The 26,336-nt window shown below is 40.7% G+C and overlaps 1 protein-coding gene across 3 annotated transcripts in view; it reads left to right on the top strand.

The window, feature by feature from the left end:
- LOC118390330 (gamma-aminobutyric acid receptor subunit beta-4-like) overlaps positions 1-20,415 on the top strand; it is a 65,864-nt gene extending 45,449 nt beyond the window's left edge. For all 3 annotated transcript variants that reach the window (XM_035780781.2, XM_035780782.2, XM_035780780.2), the window contains exons 5-10: positions 7,542-7,624; positions 9,943-10,080; positions 11,265-11,417; positions 11,816-12,072; positions 12,816-12,905; positions 13,258-20,415. In XM_035780781.2, the coding sequence (XP_035636674.1) occupies positions 7,542-7,624; positions 9,943-10,080; positions 11,265-11,417; positions 11,816-12,072; positions 12,816-12,905; positions 13,258-13,611 (1,075 nt within the window). In that variant the 3' untranslated portion in view covers positions 13,612-20,415. The remainder of the gene's footprint in view (positions 1-7,541; positions 7,625-9,942; positions 10,081-11,264; positions 11,418-11,815; positions 12,073-12,815; positions 12,906-13,257) is intronic.
- The last annotated feature ends 5,921 nt before the right edge of the window (positions 20,416-26,336 follow it).

Here is a 26,336-nt window from a genome sequence, read left to right as displayed (position 1 = left end):
CAGTCACTATTGTATGTAGCAGTCACTATTGTATGTAGCAGTAACTATTGTATGGAGCAGTCAACATTGTGTGTAGCAGTCACCATTGTATGTAGCAGTCACTATTGTATGTAGCAGTAACTATTGTATGGAGCAGTCAACATTGTATGTAGCAGACACTATTGTATGTAGCAGTCACTGTTGTATGGAGCAGTCATTATTGTATGGAGCAGTCATTATTGTATGTAGCACTCACTATTGTATGTAGCACTCACTATTGTATGAAGAAGTCACCTTGATATGTAGCAGTTGATATTGTATGTAGCATTCACCAATGTATGTAGTACTCACTAATGTATGTAGCAGTCACTATTTTATGTAGTGGTCACTATTGTATGTAGCTGTCACTATTGTATGTAGCAGTCATTATTGTATGTCGCAGTCACTATTGTATGTAGCAGTCACTATTGTATGTAGCAGTCACCATTATATGTAGCAGTCTATATGCTATGTGGCAGTCACTATTTTATGTAAAAGTCACTAATGTATGTTGCAGTCACTATTGTATGTAGCATTCACCAGTGTATGTAGTACTCTAATGTATGTAGCAGTCACTCTTTTGTGTAGCGGTCACCATTGTATGTCACAGTCACTATTGTATGTAGAGGTCACTATTGTATGTAGAGGTCACTATTGTATGTAGAGGTCACTATTATATGTAGCAGTCAATATTGTATGTAGCATTCACCAGTGTATGTTTAACTCACTAATGAATTTGGCAGTCATTATTGTATGTAGCTGTAATAATTTTATATAGCAGTCACTGTTGTATGTACAAGTCACTCTTATATTTAGCAGTCATCATTGAATGTAGCTGACACTTCTATGTAGCATTCGATATTGTATGTAGCAGTCAATATTGTACGGAGCAGTCACTGTTGTATGCAGCACTCACTGTTGTATGTAGTAGTCGATATTGTATGTAGTATTCACCAGTGTATGTAGCACTCACTAATGTAGGTAGCAGTCACATTTGTATTTACCTGTAACTAGTGTGTGTGTCGGTCACCATTGTATTGTATGTAGCAGTCGGTTTTGTATGTGGCAGTCATTATTGTATGTAGTGGTTACCTTTGTATATGGCAATCACTGTTGTGTGCAGCAGTCGTTATTGTATGTAGCGGTCATTGTTGTTTATAGCAGTCACCATTGTATGTAGCAGTCACTATTGTATGTAGCAGTCACCATTGTATGTAGCAGTCACCATTGTATGTAGAAGTCTATATTGTATGTAGCAGTCTATATTGTATGTAGCAGTCTATATTGTATGTAGCATTCACTATTGTATGTAGCAGTCACCATTGTATGTAGCAGTAACTATTGTATGTAGCAGTCTATATTGTATGTAGCAGTCACTATTGTATGTAGCAGTCACTATTGTATGTAGCAGTCACCATTGTATGTAGCAGTCACTATTGTATATAGCAATCACTGTTGTGTGCAGCAGTCGTTATTGTATGTAGCGGTCATTGTTGTTTATAGCAGTCACCATTGTATGTAGCAGTCACTATTGTATGTAGCAGTCACCATTGTATGTAGCAGTCTATATTGTATGTAGCAGTCTATATTGTATGTAGCAGTCTATTGTATGTAGCATTCACTATTGTATGTAGCAGTCACCATTGTATGTAGCAGTAACTATTGTATGTAGCAGTCTATATTGTATGTAGCAGTCACTATTGCATGTAGCAGTCACTATTGTATGTAGCAGTCACCATTGTATGTAGCAGTCACTATTGTATGGAGCAGTCTATATTGTATGTAACAGTCACTATTGTATGTAGCAGTCACTATTGTATGTAGCAGTCACTATTGTATGTAGCAGTCTATATTGTATGTAGCAGTCTATATTGTATGTAGCAGTCTATATTGTATGTAGTAGTCACTATTGTATGTAGCAGTCACCATTGTATGTAGCAGTCTATATTGTATGGAGCAGTCACCATTGTATGTAGCAGTCACCATTGTATGTAGCAGTTACTATTGCAACTATCAGTTCCTGTTGTATGTAGCAGTTACTGCTGTATGTAGCAGTCACTGTTGTATGTAGCAGTCACTGTTGTATGTAGCAGTCACTGTTGTATGTAGCAGTCACTGCTGTATGTAGCAGTCACTGTTGTATGTAGCAGTCACTATTGTATGTAGCAGTCTATATTGTATGTAGCAGTCTATATTGTATGTAGCAGTCTATATTGTATGTAGCAGTCTATATTGTATGTAGCAGTCACTATTGTATGTAGCAGTCACTATTGTATGTAGCAGTCACTATTGTATGTAGCAGTCACCATTGTATGTAGCAGTCTATATTGTATGTAGCAGTCACCATTGTATGTAGCAGTTACTATTGCAACTATCAGTTCCTGTTGTATGTAGCAGTTACTGCTGTATGTAGCAGTCACTGTTGTATGTAGCAGTCACTGTTGTATGTAGCAGTCACTGTTGTATGTAGCAGTTACTGTTGTATGTAGCAGTCACCATTGTTTGTAGCAGTCACATTTGTATGTTGCAGTCACTGTTGTATGTAGCAGTTACTATTGCAACTATCAGTTACTATTGCAACTATCAGTTCCTGTTGTATGTAGCAGTCACTGTTGTATGTAGCAGTCACTGTTGTATGTAGCAGTTACTGTTGTATGTAGCAGTCACCATTGTTTGTAGCAGTCACATTTGTATGTTGCAGTCACTGTTGTATGTAGCAGTTACTGTTGTATGTAGCAGTTACTGCTGTATGTAGCAGTCACTGTTGTATGTAGCAGTCACTGTTGTATGTATAGCAGTTCCTGTTGTATGTTGCAGTTACTGCTGTATGTAGCAGTCACTGTTGTATGTAGCAGTTGTTGTTTTATGTAGCAGTCACCATTGTTTGTAGCAGTCACATTTGTATGTTGCAGTCACTGTTGTATGCATCTGTCGTTATTGTTTGTAGCATTCACTATTGTATGTAGCTGTCACTAATGTATGAAGCAGTCTATTGTGTTAAGCAGTCACTATTGTATGAAGAAGTCACTATTGTATTTATCAGTCGTTACTGTGTGTAGCAGTCACTATTGTATGTCCTTGTCACAATTGTATGTTGCAGTCGCTATTGTATGTAGCGGTCACCATTGTATATAGCAGTCACTATTGTATGTCGTGGTCACTATTGTATGTAGCTGTCACTAATGTGTGTAGCTGTCACTACTGTGTGTATCTGTCATTATTGTATGTAGCAGTCACTATTGTATGTAGCAGTCACTATTGTATGTAGCTGTCACTATTGTATGGAGCAGTCAACATTGTATGTAGCAATCACTATTGTATTAAGCTGTCACTATTGTATTAAGCTGTCACTCTTATGATGCAGTCACTATTGTATGTTGCAGTCACTATTGTACTGCACAAGACAAACAAATATAGTGCACCACTTTTTTCTACTTATTTGTTTGACTGGAAAGGAGGCTCAATTCCCATCCAGAATTCTGTGCCCCAGAAAAAAGCCACAAACCACCCTCCTAATCCCTCATCACCACAATGTCCCAGTTTCATCAATGAAACATCCCAGACAGTGAGTCTGCAGTGAGGTGCCCACAGGGACCCACCCAGAGGACTGGGGGGCTGCTGGGGGGAGAGGAGCATCCTGGGGCCCTTTCAAAGTAGCACAGCAGCCAGAGCCCAAAGGGACACAGGCTTTGTTTCTTTCCCCAACATTTTTCAGCTTTGCTTTACATTAGTCATTTACAGTAAAGTTGTGAGATGGAAAACAATGTACAATGCGAAGTGAAATGTACTTGGTCTATGATAAAGCCGGAGGGGAGTGATAATGAGGTTGTGTTGTGCCATGGGGAGAGTCACAATAATTTTGCTACGGCATTATGTCCTAACGCACCAAAGTAGAGGGAGTCAAAAAGTATATCGTCCCAAACAGTGACTCACTGTATTAAAATGATTTCTGTTTTCATCATGGTTGTATATGCCCTGCTAACACTCCACATTGTTTTCCTATTGCTCTCTATACACTTCACCAGTACCTGTGCATGTGTGCGACAGTAGTTGGGTTGGCTTGTATTAGCCTGCATACTGGGAATCTTTTGCAATGTGCTGAATTTTCCAGCAGTCTGGAAGACAGCATGGACTCAGGTATCCTACATTGGGCATCCCAAATGTAAAATAGGCTGCTGTAAAGGGTAAACTCCCCACCACTCTCTCCCGCCCCCTAACACACACAAATGGTTTACCTTTCAAATTCTCCCCATGAATGTGACGGTGCATCTGACACACAGGGGTGATGAGTTGAAACTCAATTAGTTTTCCCATTCAGGCAAACCAGTGAGCTCCCTAGTTCATTTACACCCACAAACCTGAAAGCAGGCACAAGCTGGTATGACTTAACAGCACAAATGTAATTACTAAAATGTGCTGCACTAGTTAATATCTCAGTTCAATGCCATAGACTCCCACACTAATCATCTGTAAGCAGTGCACTTTTCCTACTTTTCTGCATTTATTGAAATGGAATATAATGAATGTACACCCTCATAAACACACCTGGCGGAAACATATACGTATAGCAGTCGATCGCAATTTAGTGTGAGATTTAAAGCATATACATTTAGTTTCATTTTTCAACTGATTCAATGTATCCCAAGGGAATTAAACAAGCTTGGTAAATTGACTTTCTGCGTTTTGATTGTTGGCTGTTGGGTTTGAATGAAATAGATGTTTACATTGAGCATTAAAGATGTACAGTTGAAGTCGCCATGTTTTAGGTCAGTTAGGATCACCACCTTATTTTAAGAATGTGAAATGTCAGAATAATAGTAGAGAGTGATTTATTTCAGCTTTTATTTCTTTCATCGCATTCCCAATGGGTCAGAAGTTTACATACACTCAATTAGTATTTGGTAGCATTGCCTTTAAATTGTTTAACTTGGGTCAAACATTTTGGGTAGCTTCCCACAATAAGTTGGGTGAAATATGGCCCATTCCTCCTAACAGAGCTGGTGTAACTGAGTCAGGTTTGTAGGCCTCCTTGCTCGCACACGCTTTTTCAGTTCTGCCCACAAATTTTCTATAGAATTGAGGTCAGGGCTTTGTGATGGCTACTCCAATACCTTGACTTTGTTGTCCTTAAGCCATTTTGCCACAAATTTGGAAGTATGCTTGGGGTTATTGTCCATTTGGAAGACCCATTTGCGACCAAGCTTTAACTTCCTGACTGATGTCCTGACATGTTGCTTCAATATACCCACATAAAAAAATATATATATATACACTCACATAATTTCCCCTCCTCAGTTGAAGTCAGAAGTTTACATACATCTTAGCTAAATACATTGAAACTCAGTTTTTCACAATTCCTGACATTTAATCCTAGTAAAAATTCCCTGTCAGTTAGGATCACCACATTATTTTAAAGAACGTGAAATGTCAGAATAATAGTAGAGAATTACTTATTTCAGCTTTTATTTATTTCATCACATTCCCAGTGGGTCAGAAGTATACATACACTCAATTAGTATTTGGTAGCATTGCCTTTAAATTGTTTAACTTGGGTCAAACATTCCGGGTAGCCTTCCACAAGCTTCCCACAATAAATTGGGTGAATTTTGGCCCATTCCTCCTGACAGAGCTGGTGTAACTGAGTCAGGTTGGTAGCCCTCCTTGCTCACACACGCTTTTTCAGTTCTGTTCACACATTTTCTATAGGATTGAGGTCAGGGCTTTGTGATGGCCACTCCAATACCTTGACTTTGTTGTCCTTAAGCCATTTTGCCACAACTTTGGAAGTATGCTTGGGGTCATTATCCATTTGTAAGACCCATTTGCGACCAAGCTTTAACTTCCTGACTGATGTCCTGAAATGTTGTTTCAATTTATCCACATAAATTTCCTTCCTCATGAAGCCATCTATTTTGTGAAGTGCACCAGTCCCTCCTGCAGCAAAGTACCCACACAACATGATGCTGCCACCCCCGTGCTTCACGGTTGGGATGGTGTTCTTCGGCTTGCAAACCTCCCCCCTTTTCCTCCAAACATAATGATGGTCATTATGGCCAAACAGTTCTATTTTTGTTTAATCAGACCAGAGGACATTTCTCAAATGTACGATCTTTGTCCCCATGTGCAGCTACAAACCGTAGTCTGGCTTTTTTATGGCGGTTTTGGAGCAGTGGCTTCTTCCTTGCTGAGCGGCCATTCAGGCTATGTGGATATATGACTTGTTTTACTGTGGATATAGATACTTTTGTACCTGTTTCCTCCAGCATCTTCACAAGGTCCTTTGCTGTTGTTCTGGGATTGATTTGCACTTTTCACACCAAAGTACCTTCATCTCTAGGAGACAACGCGTCTCCTTTCTGAGCGGTATGACAGCTATGTGGTCCCATGGTGTTTATACTTGCGTACTATTATTTGTACAGATGAACGTGGTACCTTCAGGCATTTAGAAATTGCTCCCAATGATGAACCAGACTTGTGGAGGTCTACAATTGTTCTTCTGAGGTCTTGGCTGATTTCTTTTGATTTTCCCATGATGTCAAGCAACAAGGCACTGATTTTGAAGTTAGGCCTTGAAATGCATCCACAGCTACACCTCCAATTGACTCAAATGATGTCAATTAGCCTATCAAAAGCTTCTAAAACCATGACATAATTTTCTGGAATTTTCCAAACTGTTTAAAGGCACAGTCAACTCAGTGTATGTAAACTTCTGACCCACTGGAATTGTGATACAGTGAATTATAAGTGAAATAATCTGTCTGTAAACAATTGTTGTAAAAATGACTTGTGTCATGCACAAAGTAGATGTCCTAACCGACTTGACAAAACTATAGTTTGTTAACAAGAAATTCGTGGAGTGGTTGAAAAACGAGTTTTAATGACTCCAACCAAAGTGTATGTAAACTTCTGACTTCAACTGTACCTATGGTTTTGTTTGACGTTTTAACAGTTTGAATTCATTCATAATGTTTCTATAGGTAGAACTGTAAATAAGAAGCAAACAGCTCCAGTTGTGTGCGAGGTTGCAGTCACAACATAGATCAGGGCTGTCATTAAGCCTGTATATGAGCACTAAAATGCTGCTCACTGAGACGCATACAATTTCTTATTCCAACCTCTCTCTGTTTGGAATCAACTTGCCTCAGTCAGAACACATTCCTAACAACCTCACTTTCTGCAATTTCATTCATTCAAAATTCATAAAGAACTGACCACGGCTATTATGGAAGATCTCAAACAGTGAGCCAGATGATTAGAAACGGACCTAAATGTATCTTCCTCGTCTTCCCCCATCCCTTCTCATCCCTCGCTCCTAAAACTCAGACCTCAGAGGTTGTATCCAACACCAGCTTGCCTTTTTCTTTTTTTAACACAAGACAACTGCCTAACATTGCTCAATTAAAGATCCACATCGTGCAGTGAAGGCTAAGCTACGATTTCTTAAAGGTTACCAAGGTAACAGCGGTTCTCTCTGCTCTCCCTTTTCTCTCACCCTCTATGTCTCTGCTCTCTATCTTTTCCAGAATAACCACCACAGCAGCTTGCATGATGGATTTGAGGAGGTACCCCCTCGACGAACAGAACTGCACCTTGGAAATCGAAAGCTGTAGGTGGACTTAATACAAACGTCTTCTCCCCCATTCCTCTGCACTCTAGCTAAGTCACCTCCCATCCCTCCCCCAACTCCCTGCCTTGGCTTCTCCAAGCATCTCAGCAGGAATGTCTTCCTGCCATTTTCACTGGGTATCACAGCGTTTTAAAAACACAGCAAGGGACTGCCCATGATTGCAGGCAATTTGTGTTTTTTTCTTCATAATTCAGCTCACGTCTCTATACATTTAAGGCAAAAGTCAACTTTTAGACCTGTCATACTGTATGTTTCTAGATGAAAAATACAAAAGGAGCCTTTTGCATTTCAAGTTGTTTCTGTCAATATTCACAAAACATATTTGGAATTGAACCATTTCTATTATCCTTACTGAAAGATGAAGCCCAAGTCCTTAGGCCAAAATTCTCCATACAGTCTTACTTCACCCTCTAGCTTTGACTCCCGGGTGGTTCTGATGTATCTTTGGGTGGTTCCAATGTATCTTTTACTCCCGGGTGGTTCTGATGTGTCTTTTACTCCCGGGTGGTTCTGATGTATCTTTTACTCCCGGGTGGTTCTGATGTATCTTTGACTCTGGGGTGGTTCTGATGTATCTTTGACTCTGGGGTGGTTCTGATGTATCTTTGACTCTGGGGTGGTTCTGATGTATCTTTGGGTGGTTCTGATGTATCTTTGACTGGAGTGGTTCTGGGTGCAGTCTGCAGAGGCTTGATGTCAGCATGGGTGGTTCTGATGTATCTTTGACTCTGGGGTGGTTCTGATGTATCTTTGGGTGGTTCTGATGTATCTTTGACTGGAGTGGTTCTGGGTGCAGTCTGCAGAGGCTTGATGTCAGCATGGGTGGTTCTGATGTATCTTTGACTCTGGGGTGGTTCTGATGTATCCTTGTGTGGTTCTGATGTATCTTTGACTCTGGGGTGGTTCTGATGTATCTTTGACTTCGGGGTGGTTTAGGTCTAAGCTGTACTGATGTATCTTTGACTGGGGTGGTTCCGGGTTCAGTCTGCAGAAGCCTGCTGTCAGCAGATGTGATCATTATGGATCATTTAAAGCAGCTATCCTGGCCAACATTATTGGCATCTCTGACTCTGAGTACCATTTCTTATAGATGCGTTAACTCAGAGGGCAATGACTGCATTGACAGAAGCAGGTGAAATGTTTAATGCTTGCTTGTAATTTCAATTAGAAGCCGTTACATATTGACCATTGAAGGCAACTTGAGCAGGCAGATGGACCCCGTCTGTCATAACAACTTCGATGCTCCTTTCATGGCAAAGCAGCACAGAGGCATGGCATTGGATGGATATCTTTTATCAACCCAAATTCCCTTAATTTTACAGCCAGAGTGAAAAAGGTTTTGTCACATCCTAACATATGCAAATGTGAAACATGCAATGTGTACAGAGAAGTTACAGCTACAGTATTCCTCTCCAAACCAATGATGTCATGCCATTGATTTCCCCATTAGTGACAGCCAAGCAACATAACATGTCCATGGCTTGGCCCTACCTAGGTCCCCATAGATATAAAGTGTAATTATGAATAGACCTACCACATCCATCACCCCACACCCTCAATAACATGTGGATAAGGGCGGACATCTGGACATGCTGTGAAATGAAACTCTTCTATATCCTGCTACATGTTGGGAGAGGCAGAATGCCATGGGGGATAAAATTCATTAACAACCGTTCAATATCATAGATTAACAAGGAGCATCCACTTATGAAAACATGTCAAATTCAGTTCCTGGACCTCTAACTTTAGAAAAAGATTAAAAGTGGATGAATGGTGCTCCGGTGCTGGCTGGTATATAACCATGGACAGAGAGCTGGCACAGCCAGGGGGCAGAAGAGTGGTCATTAAATGTAAATACAGTAAAGGCACCTATATCCAGGAAATGTAATTGCCATGAGGTTTAACAGTGAATGTAAGGCGGTATATCGCCTGAACCGCACTACATAAATCTACCTTACACTTCTCGCTTTGATTCCACTGGCATTTTGATGGAGCCCCGTGGAGTCAACATGAATCATAAACAGAAGCATGACTTGACACGTGATAAATATTCATGTTTGTCTGACGTAACTTAGCCGTGTCATTATGCAGGCTCTTATATAGTTCAGTTTTGCTGAAGTGGGAGACATACATAAGCTTGGACCATATTCTATACAGTACTAATGGAAGGAAGTCCTATTTTCCTCTGCTTTGGCCCATTCGGCTTTCCCTAATGTCTAAGGTGAGAGGTTGTACCAGTACTGAAGCTGTTCATTCTCCTCTCATCCCCTCCACCTATTCTCTGTAACCTGGGACAGATGGGTACACCACAGACGACATAGTGTTCTACTGGCACGGAGGGGACAATGCGGTGACAGGGGTGGACAAACTGGAGCTTCCCCAGTTCTCCATCGTGGCGCTTCGGCTGGTGTCCAGGGAGGTCAGGTTTACCACAGGTAAGGCCTCCACTTCCACACCTCATATCTGTGCTGAAAGGGTATAGTATGGTATAAGAATACATTCTCAGGAATATATTTTAATGTGGACTTGATTGTAGGATGAGTTAAACTGTCAGTCCAGTTCCACTCACTGTTTTGTGTTGTTGATGTTATTCCAATGGGGAACACTTGCCACTTGCTGCTTCACAATTCATCTCTGTGTGACAGTTAACTTGAGTTCATTTGGAAAAGGTTGCCATGATTGAAGTAGTCTTGCCCTTGTGTGTGCACTTGTTTATTTAGATTCACGAGGTATGGCAGGAAGGACCTGCTGGGATAAAATATGTATGCCTGAATATTGATTCATTAAAAGATTTACCAGACCAGCGAGATGATAGGGTCATTTCTCACTCTGTGCATCTCACAGTCGATTGCCATTTAAATTAAAACCATCATGGCTCTCTTATTCCCTTTCTCTCATTTTGATAAAGTGGCCATACAAATTCCCTTGATGGAATTAGCTATGCATTCATAGCAGTAAACATTTCTCTCTAGCTGAAGTATGGGAAAGTCAAAGCCACAGGGGAATATCCTGAGATGTATTTCTCTTTAACAACTTGTTGTTGAGCTTGTTTGAATAATCAATACATTCAATGCAACAAATTAATGTCTCATCACAACGAGCTGGCATTTTTCTCTGCAACATGCATAAATGTTAAGCGCCATAGGTTCACCCCACCAGCTACAGCACGGTCTCATGTGGGTTCCTCCTCCTCACTTAAGTAGTGAGAAGATGTGCTCTCCAATTACGGACCTTTTTAAATCCCCTTTTGGTGCTATTTAGAGGACGGAGAAAGTGCTAAACAGAGAAAAGCACAGCAGCTTTCCGTGACAATTCTCACAGGGACGCTGGAGCTGCCTGCTGAGATGGGGGGGGTTGAGGAAAAATCTGCCTTGTTTGCGACTTTCTGCCATGTTTAATTGGAATCGAACTTGTCCCTGGAAAGGAATCCATTGCTTTGGGGAAATGAAGTGCTCCGTCTGAACAAATGGAGAAATGACTACCCTGTGCATTGTCAAAGTGCAGACTTTGGAACTCATAAGTTGTGCCAGCGTTTCTTTTCTTCACTGATGTGTTTCCGCTGCCTCGCTCCATCGCTCCATCGCTCCAACCTCTCCTTCTCTCTTGTTCTCTGTGAAAGGTTCCTATCCCAGGCTATCACTGAGTTTCAGGATTAAGAGGAACATTGGCTACTTCATCCTGCAGACATACATGCCCTCCATCCTGATCACCATCCTATCCTGGGTCTCCTTCTGGATCAATTACGATGCCTCTGCAGCTCGGGTGGCCCTTGGTAAGACTCCGCTTCCACTGCAGTGTTACAACACAGAGTATTCCCAGTGAACAGAGTGGGTAAGGTTGCCCTAACATTGAGGTGACTTATGTTGCTGTTGCAGTACGAAATGCTACACACAGCACAATTGGGAATTGTCATAAACAGATTAGTGGCCAACTCCCACTTACACAAAGGAGCCCTTACAACCACTAATAATGTGCACTTTCCATTGAATAAATCTCCACCCTGCAGGAACAAATTGTCAAGCAATGTTTAGAGGCACACACTTCCCACTCAAAATCATTACCTTGCATGTTGGCCTTCCTGATGACCAATACTTTACTTTGATGGCGATGACTATTGATTGTTTTAGTTACTAAAAATAATTTCTTTGTGTTTGTGTTTGCAATTTCCAGGTGTTACAACGGTGCTCACCATGACAACCATTAACACCCACCTTAGGGAGACCCTCCCAAAGATCCCGTATGTGAAAGCCATCGACGTCTACCTCATGGGCTGTTTTGTGTTTGTGTTCCTGGCCCTGCTCGAATATGCCTTCGTAAACTACGTGTTCTTTGGCCGGGGCCCCCAGCAACAGAAGAAAATCCACGAGCGGCTGAACAAAACCAACAACGAGCGCCCGCGATACGAAGAGAAGCGCCTGAGAGAACAGGTTTGTATCTTCAGCTGGCTTCTCTCGCTGGCTATTTTGCACACTCCCTCTCTATGTCTATCTGAATCCTTATGCATTCTTTTTTTTAGGGAGAATCACATAGACTCCAAAACACTTATTCCCCTATGTTAGGGGAATCCCCTTATTCCCCTATGTTAGGGGAATCCCCTTATTCCCCTATGTTAGGGGAATCCCCTATGTTAGTTTGTCATAAGACAGTACTTTCACAAGCTTATAGATGCCACCTTCACCAGATACACATCCAACGACCACCCTTCATTGCTTTTCCTCCAGCACTGACACTTCGACTTGATTGAGCAGAGTATTTTGGCTTGGAGATATACTGTGGCTGTTTCTTTAACTCTGGAGATGTGTAAAACTACATTCTCATTCTCCTCTCAGGTTGTTGTCTATGTTTTTGCTGTGGGCTTGATTCTTAGTCTTATCTCTGTTCTGTCCTGGGAGTTGCTTTCTTACCAACATTCACCCCACTTCCGTCTAAAATGTAACAAATCGTAATGGGTATGCAGCCAGAAACATTAGTATTCAAAGGAAAATGCTGAAACGGTCCGACTGAACGAAGCCCCTTGTCTTTGTGTCTGAAAATTGACACGCCATCCGTATGCAAAGTTGTTCTTGTTAACCTCATGTTTATGCATTCTGTATTTTTAAGAAATTGTGCTTAATTGTCAGTGTCTTATAGGGGTTTAATGTTCTCTTCACTTTTCTTCTTCCATTGCAAGGACTCCATTGCCACGCCGTTTCAAACCAACACCCTCAGGTCATATACACAGAGAAGAAATCTGTACCTCGAGGAGCAAAGAAAAGTTGGGGTACATGCATTTAGAAATCATATGAGCTGTGGCACTGTGGCCTAATAGAGGTCTGATACAATGGTTGATGGAGTGGTGGCAATTCATTTGTGTCGATTTACTTTCAGTGAAAAAGCACCGTAAGGCATCAGCTATAAGGAAGAAAATGGGAAAAGTGCATCAATTCAGAATTCTTTAAAGAGGCATGAAAAAATGAAATGTCCTTCTACATCATCATTACATTTGCTTTAGCTGGAAAATTGGAAATGAAACGCTGGGTGGGTGTAGAGTTTTAGTAGGACAGTTTGTGGTAATGTCACCGTGTTCTGCTACTCCCTGACGTTCTCTCTCTACCCCTCCACTGTCCTCCAAGGTGGACGCATACGGGAATATCCTGCTCACCACGCTGGAGATGAATAATGAGGTGATGCCGTCAGATGTGGGAAGTAGCGTCAGTGACTCCCGGAATTCAGTGATGTCATTCGACAGCTCCGGGGTCCAGTTCAGGAAGCCCATGGCTCCCCGGGACGGCTTCAGCCACCACTCACTGGACCGCAGCGCTATGCGCAGCAGGGCCAACTGTCGGCTACGACGGCGCTCCTCCAAGCTCAAGCTGAAAATCCCCAATCTGGCAGATGTCAGCACCATTGACAAATGGTCCCGGGTCCTTTTCCCCATCATGTTTGGATTTTTCAACCTAATCTACTGGTTGTACTATGTGAATTGATGTGCATCCCACTAGGAATCATGGGCCATATTTTGAGAGCACATTAAATTGGCTTTGATACAGTTGGAAAATATGTATACACATATACAAGTTGATACATACAGTATGTATATGCATATTTCTATATATTATATTTATATATACACGTGTGTGTGTGTAAATCTGAAGGACTTTTCTCCTGTATAAAGTATTATTAGAATGACTTGAATGTTTAAGAATAATTTCAAGCCTTTGAGTTTCCTTTTCCTTGCGAAACAAACAAACTAGCAAAGAAACGAACGAACTAACAACCATCAGAGATCCCTTTGGGGGATTTTGGAACTAAAGACTGCATGATATTTTTGCTAAAAAAGAAAGCGAAAGCTCTTGAGAGAAGAGATGTCTCAGTCTCATTGGCTTTTTATTGATACTCCGTAATCGGCGTCCTCTACTGCAGCTCATCAAATCAGGTGACTCGTGTGTTCAGGCATCGGCTGAGTCAAGTCCCTAATATCCAGCCCCCCCCCCCAGCCCATTTCCCATGGATAACATACACGGAATTCTCCGGGTTCGACCCTGTACAGCAACCTTGTTTGGATTATGTGTCGTTCCTTGGCTTTTTTTTTCGAGTGACGTTCTCTTTATGGGACATCGGCTCTGGTACAATGCTGGTCTGCGTTTGGGGGCCATCAGGATGGGATGTTAGACCACTGCGTTTCTGAGTCAGTGCAAAACCTCTCTTCATTTCTCTATTCATGTTTGTTTTTAGAGCAGTTCCTTGGGGTATTTTCATTATGGTTATCCAGATGATGATTATTGTAATTATTATTTCGTCTTGAAAATACTGGGCTTTTGGGAGTGTGTCACTTAACGAGGTTCTAGTTAGTGCATTACTAGAACAAAAAGTCACAGGTATGAATTGCTCATTTTGATTGTTTAAAAAATAGACATATAATGTACATTTTGTAATTCAGTATCCTCGTGAACATAGTTGGCAAATATAATTGTGCGTTTTCTTTACCATCCTCCTCGTGCTTCACATGCTCTGTAGATACAGTCATTATTGCCTCATATTCAGCTTTGTGTTCTGTAAGGAAGAAACGATACCTAGAATGAACACATTTGAAGTTATTCCACTATAAAAATGTGAGAAACAATATTGTGTATTAAAAAAGGGATATCGCCATGGTTTCTTTGTTTGAGAGTGAAATCAACATATCAGCCCATAGTTTGACCTGTAGTTGAATGTAATACTCTCTCACTTTGAAACAGTTTTCACCCCGAGAATGTTGGGCACTGATATTATAGTTCCTATGAAACGTGCCTGTCTTAAAATTTGAATGGCCGTGTTCTCAAATTAGCTTTTTTAGTTGCGGTTGTAGCGGGATTAGAGGAAGAAAAAGAATCAACCTCTCGCATCCATTAGCTCTGAAAACACTGCAGATCTACCACCCTTTAAATGGGCTCTGAGGATCACACCCCAAAGATCAGAAACATCAGCAGAATCGGGAACATTTGGTTTTCAGTTTTTAGGGGGCAAGACCAGATGTGTGATAAATATAGCCATGAACTAAATTGAGAACCAAAAAGGCCTAGAATCCCTATGTTATTTTTGGCTTTTGCTCTTAATGTCACTACATTCCATCTGCTCAGATCCACACACTAATGAGATGTCCACTGCAGAGTTGATGCCATGCCATTTTGAGCCACAGTGTACCTTTAAAGGACAACCTTGTTTTTCATTATTTGGTTCTGCCTAGAGTGAAGAGAAGAGCAAATGCATTCAGGCATTTCAGTTTAAACTGGCATTTACAGGCTATCTCTGTGTTCAAACTAGCATTGCATTGATTCAACAATGCAGTGCAGTGGATTTGAATATTCATGCTAAGGAATGACAATTGCGGTTGTGATTGAAACATGCAGCGCATTGTTGAATCTACTGGGTTTGCATGGTTATCAAATGACATGGGGTGACAGAGGGAGGAAAAGTTGCAGGTCAGATGCAGAGGTAGCCAAACCAAGAGATGGGGTCCTTTGGACGTTCCAGAGGATAAGAGAGGAGAGAATGTTGAGAGCATCACAGTTACTGCCTTGCACATTGCAGTGACCAATCTCCTTAGAACTCACTGATGGGCTCCCCTAAGTTCCAAGAGCTTGTCTCTCCAACGTCTCCTTCCCCTGGCCGGCACCAGACAGGAAGGAAACGGACCTTTAACTGGGAGCCCCGGGCCCCATGGAGGACTAGCACAGGACAGGATGCACCACGGGGCAGAGAGAGAGGAGAGACAGGAAGAAGGACAAAGAGCGAGAAACAGAGATACAGAAAAGGAGACAGATCATAGTGTGGAGCAAAGAAGAGATCTTGGATCCTGACGCTTTTCGCCCCAGTGAGTTGGATCCGACTCCAACGTTCTACCTGTAGTTGATTGTAACCGGAACTGTATCTGGGATACTGTAGCATACTGTTGTCACTGGTTACAATGTTACGCCACCAATGACGGCTCGTCTCTGCAACATATTTCAGAGAAATGAACCAGAGTTTGCACTAAGTCCAACCTGCAATGCCAGGTTACACTACAGCAGAAAATAAAGCAGTACAGTGTAGCTATTGAGACTAAAGGTTGAACAAATGAGTTTCTGTTTAGTCTAAAACATAATCAGTGGATGATGCTAATCTGTAGGGGGAAGAAATACTGTATGACGTCACTTGATGTTACTCAGGAACCTGGTATCAGATTTTAAAGACCTTCCGCTTCTGCTCCCTAGTGATCTATGTCAAACTAGCCTACATAATACTTCATAAACATGGCATAACTCTTGTTTTAACCATACATCTCCTTTTGGCCAACGACCCCTGTGGTGTCACATATAAGGACTTAGGCTTGCTAGTGTCATCAGGATTTCTATGAATGGTTTTGGTATGGATTGTGTCATGGTTAAGATGGCCTTATATGGGCTTTAGCCTATAGAATTCATAAGTAACTATGTGTATTTATGTTGTATATACTGTAAGCTATCACTCACTCAGTCACTGAGACACCAACCAGCTGATCATATTGTCAGAGTAGCAGTAGATGTTCAACCAGATGATCATATTGTCAGAGTAGCACTAGATCTTCAACCAGCTGATCATATTGTCAGAGTAGACCAGATGTTCAACCAGCTGATCATATTGTCAGAGTAGCACTAGATGTCCAACCAGATGATCATATTGTCAGAGTAGCACTAGATCTTCAACCAACTGATCATATTGTCAGAGTAGCACTAGATGTCCAACCAGCTGATCATATTGTCATTGTAGCCCTCGATGTCCAACCAGCTGATCATATTGTCAGAGTAGCACTAGATGTCCAACCAGATGATCATATTGTCAGAGTAGCACTAGATCTTCAACCAACTGATCATATTGTCAGAGTAGCACGAGATGTCCAACCAGCTGATCATATTGTCAGAGTAGCCCTCGATGTCCAACCAGCTGATCATATTGTCAGAGTAGCACTAGATGTTCAACCAGATGATCATATTGTCAGAGTAGCACTAGATGTTCAACCAGATGATCATATTGTCAGAGTAGCACTAGATGTCCAACCAGCTGATCATATTGTCAGAGTAGCACTAGATTTCCAACCAGCTGATCATATTGTCAGAGTAGCACTAGATGTCCAACCAGCTGATCATATTGTCAGAGTAGCACTAGATGTCCAACCAGCTGATCATATTGTCAGAGTAGCACTAGATCTTCAACCAGCTGATCATATTGTCAGAGTAGACTAGATGTTCAACCAGCTGATCATATTGTCAGAGTAGCACTAGATGTCCAACCAGATGATCATATTGTCAGAGTAGCACGAGATGTCCAACCAGCTGATCATATTGTCAGAGTAGCCCTCGATGTCCAACCAGCTGATCATATTGTCAGAGTAGCACTAGATGTTCAACCAGATGATCATATTGTCAGAGTAGCACTAGATGTTCAACCAGATGATCATATTGTCAGAGTAGCACTAGATTTCCAACCAGCTGATCATATTGTCAGAGTAGCACTAGATGTCCAACCAGCTGATCATATTGTCATTGTAGCACTAGATGTCCAACCATCTGATCATATTGTCAGAGTAGCACTAGATTTCCAACCAGCTGATCATATTGTCAGAGTAGCACTAGATGTCCAACCAGCTGATCATATTGTCAGAGTAGCACTAGATGTCCAACCAGCTGATCATATTGTCAGAGTAGCACTAGATGTTCAACCAGATTATCATATTGTCAGAGTAGCACTAGATTTCCAACCATCTGATCATATTGTCAGAGTAGCACTAGATGTCCAACCAGCTGATCATATTGTCAGAGTAGCACTAGATTTCCAACCAGCTGATCATATTGTCAGAGTAGCACTAGATTTCCAACCAGCTGATCATATTGTCAGAGTAGCACTAAATGTCCAACCAGCTGATCATATTGTCAGAGTAGCACTAGATGTCCAACCAGCTGATCATATTGTCAGAGTAGCACTAGATGTCCAACCAGATCTCGAACAGGAAACAACTAGATCTGGCATCATCTTGCAGTTGTTGTTCTTGTCCACAGCCTGTAGATAAAAAGTTCAGCTCTGTTGATTTTCGTCTGTTAGTGATCCAACATACACTACACATGTTCCCTACCTATGGTGTGTTTGGTTTGGCCTGGATGGATGGAGCCCACTGGATATTAAACGTCATGCTAGGTAACCTCCCCACCCTCAAGTAGCCAGCACTTGAGTAAAATGAGATATGATTAAATAGCAGATCACTCTGGCTTACATAGCTTCAAGACGGTGGTCACAAAACATTTTGTGAAAATGTTCAATGGCAATACAATAAATGTAATGATTTAAAGTGCAAAACAAGTCTTACAAGGGCATACTATACAAAGAGTTGAGAAACAAGGAGACAATACATAAAGCCACCCAACTCTAACAAACAACTTAGGGCCAGATGTACTAGCTAAGCCTTTGCACATTGCATTTATACTGCGTAGTGAAAATATCAAGTAAAGGTAATAGATGGATTACAACATTTTGGCCTTTTGTTTGGAAATAATCAATTTGATCTGAATTTCACTATGCACTAAATAGCTTATACATGTTTGTTCTTTTTCACACAATGACAGTTAATTTCATATATAACCTAAATTTAAAAATGATTTCATTTTTCCCAGAAGTAACTTAAGATTGGTCTGTATGGAAACCCTTGCATGAGTGCAGTCAATATACTCATTGACATTGAACTCACACCTACTCTACGTGCAAATGTAAACCACTTTCATGTCTCAAAAGCTGTGAAGAAATACCAGCTACATGTTTTTCATGTTATGATTTATTTTGGTTATGCCACATATGTTTTGTTGATACATTCATTTAGTGGAGGTAAAAATGAGTGGAGATGAAAATGGAAAAAAAACAACAACAGCTGTTGAACTGATTTCAATGTGAATTTTCTTGCCTCTTGTGTATATGTGTAATTACATGTGAATTGTACTGTAAATATGATATCTCTCACTGGATATTTCTTAATGCATGAACAAAACAGGGCAGTACGTAATAGCAGCTAGCTTCACTGCTAATGGCATGGACAGCTTCTATGGCATTGGCATACTTCTGCAAAGAAAACCTAAAAAAAAAAAAAAAAATGTTAAGAAGAGAAGATTAAGGTTTTGTTTTGCATGACCTAAGTTTGGAAAAGTTTATTTTCGTATTTTTCTATTTCACACTTTTCATCAGCTTCATTCTCACAGCCAGGAAAGGAAGGACCCAGTGTTTACATGCTCTAGTTGCACTTGTTTTACAGCCAGCTCGACAAAACACTGTAAAACAAACTGTACATTCAATAAAACTGGAGAAAAACTGAAAAATGGAACGTACATTTATATCTCATGGTCAACATGAATAATATGTACCTCTCAATCATTCACTTACTGTGTACCGAAGCACATACAATTTGGAATCAATGCACCAAGTACATACTGTAGTTTTATCAGGTTTAGCTTTAGCACTAACATCAATCGCCCTTCAACTACAAAGGATGTAAAGGATGCTTAACAGTAGCATCTGAACTTAAGCCATGAGATTGCATGCTGAGTGGGTATTCCCAGCCGTTTCTCTTAAATGAGTTGCCTCTGGACCGGGGGGGGGGTTCTGGTCTGTTACTGATTATGATGGTACTTTCAGGAGGCTATGCTGAGTCCCAATTATACATCAGTATAGCTCCCTCTTTCAATAAGTTTTTACCAGGGAAAACACTACTTGTAAAACAAATAGCTATGGGGAAAAATCTGTAAAAATGTTTAAAAAATCAATTAAATTGAAAGGCCACCAACCCATATCTATTTTAAAGATTTCAATCAGTATTTTATATTTATTTATTTTTTTATTTTTTTTTCTTCGTAATTGGCTGTATTTGTTGCGTTTTGTTATGGATTGTTATTATTACTGTTGTTTTCTCATAAAAAAAAGGACATGTACTTACAACCTACCCTGGAAGTCAAATGTATTTATTTTTTGCACTGTAATTGATGAGTTCGCTTTATTTGATTCAGTTATCTAATGAGGTGTTTTATTTAATTTGGGGTATGAGTTGTACTCATGGAATCAACATTTGTATAGTATGCAGTTGTATTTACTTTTTTTTGTCAGTGCCAATTAATGTTATAGTGTCAATCAGCTTTTTTTTTTAGGTGTTTGAGCAAAATGTGGTTTTTTTTTTACAAATACAAGGTGTTAAAGTGTGTGGTATAAAAGGGTTATCATTCAAACAACAGACTTTTTACTAATAAAGGCTTATACAGTAACGAATGACAATGTCTTTTTGTTTGCCCTTTGAGGACTAATATCTATTGTTTAATTCACATTTTTGCTGAGTTCATTTGAATGTGTTAGTCCCCAAAAGGTAAATAACATACTCTGTTGCAACAAAACAAAAAAAATCTATTGAAAAACGAAATAAGTTCTTTACCACTGAAATTCCAAGCTGTCGTGGGAGGTTTCACCTATTTGTTTGGTGTGTTACTTTCTCATAAGGGCTTGTTGGGCTATCAGCCATGAGTACAAAAGAGAGAAAAGACAAGAGAGAGTCTTCTTGTTACAGATCTTAATTTGATTACAACCATGAAGCATTAATGAGAGTATACCTCCTTTCGTGCCCTATTTCCTGAATAAAGACACAAAGTGACTCCTGCTGAGAAGTGCAATGTTCGCCCCTCATTCAACTCAAGCCATAGCACTGTTTACCTCTTATCTGCATGAAGAGAGATGGATAACATAATATAGACACCTAGCACTAACTGTGCTCTACTATCATTTAAGATCATTTTGCTGGACCGCTCAGTCCTCTGGCTCACACTGAGTCTGTTCTATGTTTTGGAGTATGTAGAGTGGTGACGGTATTTGGAGAGATAACAGAGGACAAAGAACATGTGACCAGAGTCATCAATCTGATCTTGTGAAGTTAGCACATTGATACTTACAGGAGTCAAAGATTCTCATTCAGAAACGGTCACATTCTGTTATTGAAAAGCTTCTGTAGATCCTAGTTCCATACATGTTTTCCATGACCTTTGGTGTGGGACATGTTAGACAGATCCAGGAGCAACTCTTACCAGGATGCCATGGGGTAGCCATACATCTTTGCTGTTTTCCCCCCTTTTCGCTCTGTCTTTCTTTCTATGGTAAACTTTGAAAATGGCCCCAGTGGAGGGGCTGGTGGAGAAGAAGCACTCACAGGATTGGAGTGCATTGCTCTGTTAAGAAGATGGATGCAGAGCCATTGAACTAGATCGGCAAAATGTGCCCTCCATTTCCGTGTTCTATTATCAGCACTCCCATATAAAAACATCAAATATTGAAAGGGTGCATTAACATGGGCCAGAAATTGATGGCTGCTCGACTGAGGAAAAAAAGGAGCAGAACCGGTCATAAAGAAGATGATGCTTTAGCTTCATGGCTTACACTTTCTACTGCAGTGATGTATTTTGATCTATTGTGTCACAAGCAAAACTAACCCTTACCCTGCACTGGCTGGGGTTGAGTCGTAAAATCAGATTTTTTAAAATATTTTTTTTTACAAAAGATGATGTTGACAAAAAACAGTTAACTGCCAAAATAAAGGAAACACAACTAAATGATGGATAACAAGTATTTTGAAAGCAGGTTCTGCCATACAAGTGTAGTTCCTGAGTTAATTAAGCAATTAATATCCCATCATGCTTAGGGTCATGTATAAAGATGCCCAGTTGCCCATTATTTTGGCTACCATGGCAAGAAGAAGAGATCTCAGTGACTTTGAAAGAGGGGTTCTCAAAGGAGCATGGGAGGTTTAAAGGGGTTTGTGTGTCTCAGTCACCAGATCTCAACCAAATTGAACACTTAAGGGAGATTCTGGAACAGCTCCCGAGACTGCGTTTTCCATCAACAAAATGCCAAATTATGGAAATGTGTCTTAGAAGAATGGTGTCACATCCCTCCAACAGAGTTCCAGACACTTTAGAATCTATTTCAAGGTGCATTGAAGATGTTCTGGCAGCCCAACGCCCTATTAAGACACTATATTGGTGTTTCCTTTATTTTGGCAGTTACCTGTACATAGTTGTAAATGTGATGATGATATCAAGACAATGGATTCAAAACTGTGGTCATCATAAGCCTGACAGCACCATGCCATCTTATGCGATGAATGGAGTTGTTTAGTTCAAACACAGATTTTGACCATGTAAAGCGCAAGGCAGTAGTTGTCACAATTGTGCTTGATAAAAGCCACTGAGCATCGTCTATTCAAATATCTCATGGAGACAGATATTTGGTGTTGATTTTTAAATAGACTTGGGAAACTGCTTGAGGAAATGAAATGTCTTGTTAGAGGCCAGACTTCCAAAGGACTCCTTATGATTCTCTGGAAGGTGCTTCAGTAGTGGGAGAGAAAATGACTACTTCATATCAGCAGTTGCTTCCCCAACTCCCAATTATTGAGAACACACATTGGTAAGTGATGGTCTTTTAAATAAAAACAAATTAAAGATAAAAATGTTACTGGTAGAAACATTTATTTCTTACTGGTGACTGATGACTTTATGAATACGTGCCTTTGTTGCTTTTACCTTCAGAGAAACCATAATATATAATAATATATGCCATTTAGCTGACGCTTTTATCCAAAGCGACTTACAGTCATGTGTGCATACATTCTACGTATGGGTGGTCCCGGGAATCGAACCCACTACCCTGGCGTTACAAGCGCCATGCTCTACCAACTGAGCCACATGTTCTGACTTTGGCCGTGGTGTGTCTCTCTAAGGGAGAGGTCACTTCACTCTGGGATGTCCATCCATTTTGAGATATTTTAATTTGGGAGGTCCTGTTTTGAGGTTGATCAGAAAGAGTGGAGAGATGAGGGGGAGTGGAGACGGAATGTGTCTAATAAAATATTAGGACAGAGCTCTTTTATCCAATACAATGTGGCCATCGCTGCACTGCTGGATCTATGTCTCTCTCTATATATATCCCTATCTCTCTCTCTATATATATATATCCCTATCTCTCTCTCTCTATATATATATATATCCCTATCTCTCTCTCTCTCTATATATATATATCCCTCTCTCTCTCTCTATATATATATCCCTATCTCTCTCTCTCTCTCTATATATATATATATATATATATATATATATATCCCTATCTCTCTCTCTATATATATACATATATCCCTATCTCTCTCTCTCTCTATATATACATATCCCTATCTCTCTCTCTCTATATATATATATATATATATCCCTATCTCTCTCTCTCTCTATATATATATATCCCTATCTCTCTCTCTCTATATATATATATATCCCTATCTCTCTCTCTCTCTATATATATATCCCTAGCTCTCTCTCTCTCTCTCTCTCTCTCTCTCTCTCTCTCTCTCTCTCTCTCTCTCTCTCCGTCTCACTCCTCTCTCTCTCTCTCTCTCTCTCTCCCTCTCTCTCTCTCTCTCTCGCTCTCTCTCTCTCTCTCTCTACATATATATATATATATATATATATATATATATATATATATATATATATATATATATATATATATATATATCTTCCTTATTTATTCAGCACATACAAAGAAACCTCTACAAATGTCTACCAAATACACTTGGAACGGCAGAGATTGAAAAAAGACAAGGAAGGCTGACTGTCTGTTCAGGCTTCTCTTATTTTATCTTGCTTCAAACAAAATGACTGCAACAATTCCAGTAGAACATTATTGCATCCCTGCAGTTGACGGCAATGCAGGACGGTGGTTCATTGGCATTGCATTTGCCTTTGAGAAACGCACCCTGAATGTTTATTTTTAACAATCTCGTGAGAGTTTTTACATGGTTGTGTGTTGTCACATATGTGAATTTGCGATGTGTCCCCTCCCTATTTTGTGTTGATGGTATTTTCAGTGGCTGTGGGGACTGTGTGAAGTCATGCTACATGCCTTGCCTGTTTTCCCCAGGCTGCTGGGAAGATGGGACGAGGGGCAAGGAGTGAGCCATGTTGAGGACAGAGAGGAGGTCTTCTCTCTGTTGTCATCTCACGCCTCAAACTCCCCTCACCTCCATCTCCCAAATGGCCTTCCCTCCCACTCATCAGTCGGCAGCCAACACTGCTCTCTGTTGGCAGAGGATCTAACTACACCACTGCTAAATCACATCTCTTATGAACCACTCTGGCTGAACAACAGCAGCCAAAACCAACGTCTTTGTTACCTAATCGAATCTAATATGAGATGATTATATGTAATTACAGGCAGACCTGCACACTGTGTCCTCCAGGCTAATATTCTCATCAAAGCACAGTAAGAGTGAAGCCCTTCTGCTCTCTGCGTTTGAGGGAGCTAGCATAGTTTATCATATCACTAAACATTGACACTTACTTGATTGGGATCATTTGAAGAGTCCATAAAAATCAATGAGTGCAAGAGAGAGGTTTAAAATATGAGAGCCACGTTGGAATTTAAGACCATGTCAGGACTCCTGGAAGAGTTACAAAGGCCTCTTTTTTATGGCGTGATTAATGGACAGAGAGAGAGAGGACAGGTCACAAGCAGGGTTTTAATAGATAGCTTTATTAAACTAGGTAAATATGCTGCATCAATCAGACATGGCCTCTCTCCATAGTTTTTGTTGGGAGGCAGGACCAGCGTGCAGTGGTCCTCCTCAGGATCTACATGGGCTGGTACCACTCATTTGGACATCTTCACAACCAGGGTCAGCATGACAGGACGACTGCTATTATCGCTCTGACCGGTCACCATGTCATAAATATGACCACAGTCGTTCTCTGCATCCAACACTGATTGGGCAAGACGCCGAGCTCTTTCCAGGATTCGGTGACTGCTCGGTCCACTTCTCTGGACAAGAGTAGAAAGAGATCAAGTTCCATGTGAGGAATTCAGAGGGGTCTTTGAAACATTTCCTCTTCTTCATCAGACTCGTCGTGGTGTCTTTTGATTGAGGACCTGTCGATCACCTTATACCCAGGCACAAAGGTGTAGGATAGCACACGCCATAGGAGAGGTTCTGGATGCCCTGGATGGGCTGGGAGTCCTTTGGCTGGGAGGCCCCAGCAGTCTTAGTCTTTATCTCCAGGTCACCCTGTCAGTGTCCATATCCATCGCTGGAGTAGATTACTTGGGTCTCATGAATGATAAACTCCTGTTCAAAACAGTTAACGATGTGTCATTTCTGAACAGCATTCCAAATGGAGTGTTCATGATTCATCTAGGCCTTAATGTAATGTAAAATATTAAACTACTGTGTAATGTCAAACTTCAAACTACTGTGAGACCCCCTTTAAGGGGTAATGCAAATGTTGATACACTGTAGTTGCAATTTCAAATCCGGATGCAAAATAAAAATGTATTTAACATCGTAAAACGTTGTTGGGAGACTTTTGGGTTCATTTTTTTGTTTACATTTCTCAAAATGGCAGACTGATAATGTTTTCCAATGTGCTTCAACTATCAGAAGTTGTCTTTCCGAATGCTGAGGATAACTTTGGAAAGGTCTAGAGCATTTCCATGGCAAAGATGATTAGAGCACTGTGACAAACCATAGACGCTTTAAAGGAGTCAATGGACCGCAGAGGGGTGGCAGGGTAGCCTAGATTGGCGCACATTCAACAAATCTAACAGTGGATATTCGTCAAATCCGTCATGATTTATGTATTGTAACAGGCCCACAATGTGGTTACTTAAATCCAACTTGGATACATTTGGCTGAAGTCCCTTTTCAGGTTTAGAAGAAGTGACTACTAAATGCTTACTCCCATTTGTATAAGATGGTTAGCATAGCAACCATACATAAATCAATGGTGGTAGTCAGAGTCATTTTCAACTGTAATGCAGTTGATTGGTGACAATGACATCAACATTTCTATTTATTTAACTAATGGGACAGTGGGTTAACTGCCTGTTCAGGGGCAGAACAACAGATTTGTACCTTGTCAGCTTGGGGATTTGAACTTGCAACCTTCCGGTTACTAGTCCAACGCTCTAACCACTAGGCTACACTGCTGCTGGGGTTGACATCCATACAAGTATTATACTCCGATTTTACCTCAACTTAGTGAGAAATACACATTTAAACAATAGCCTAGTAGGCTATTTTGCTGGGGGGCAATGAGGAGACTCAGGATCTTTCCACCATAGCCCTTTCCCCCAACACGTTTCCATGGCAATTCCATTG

The sequence above is a fragment of the Oncorhynchus keta genome, chromosome 11, assembly GCF_023373465.1.
Source record: "Oncorhynchus keta strain PuntledgeMale-10-30-2019 chromosome 11, Oket_V2, whole genome shotgun sequence".
NCBI classification, from domain to species: Eukaryota; Metazoa; Chordata; class Actinopteri; order Salmoniformes; family Salmonidae; genus Oncorhynchus; species Oncorhynchus keta.
Note: the sequence above shows the minus strand (reverse complement) of the source record. Positions and strands in the feature narration are given on the sequence as shown.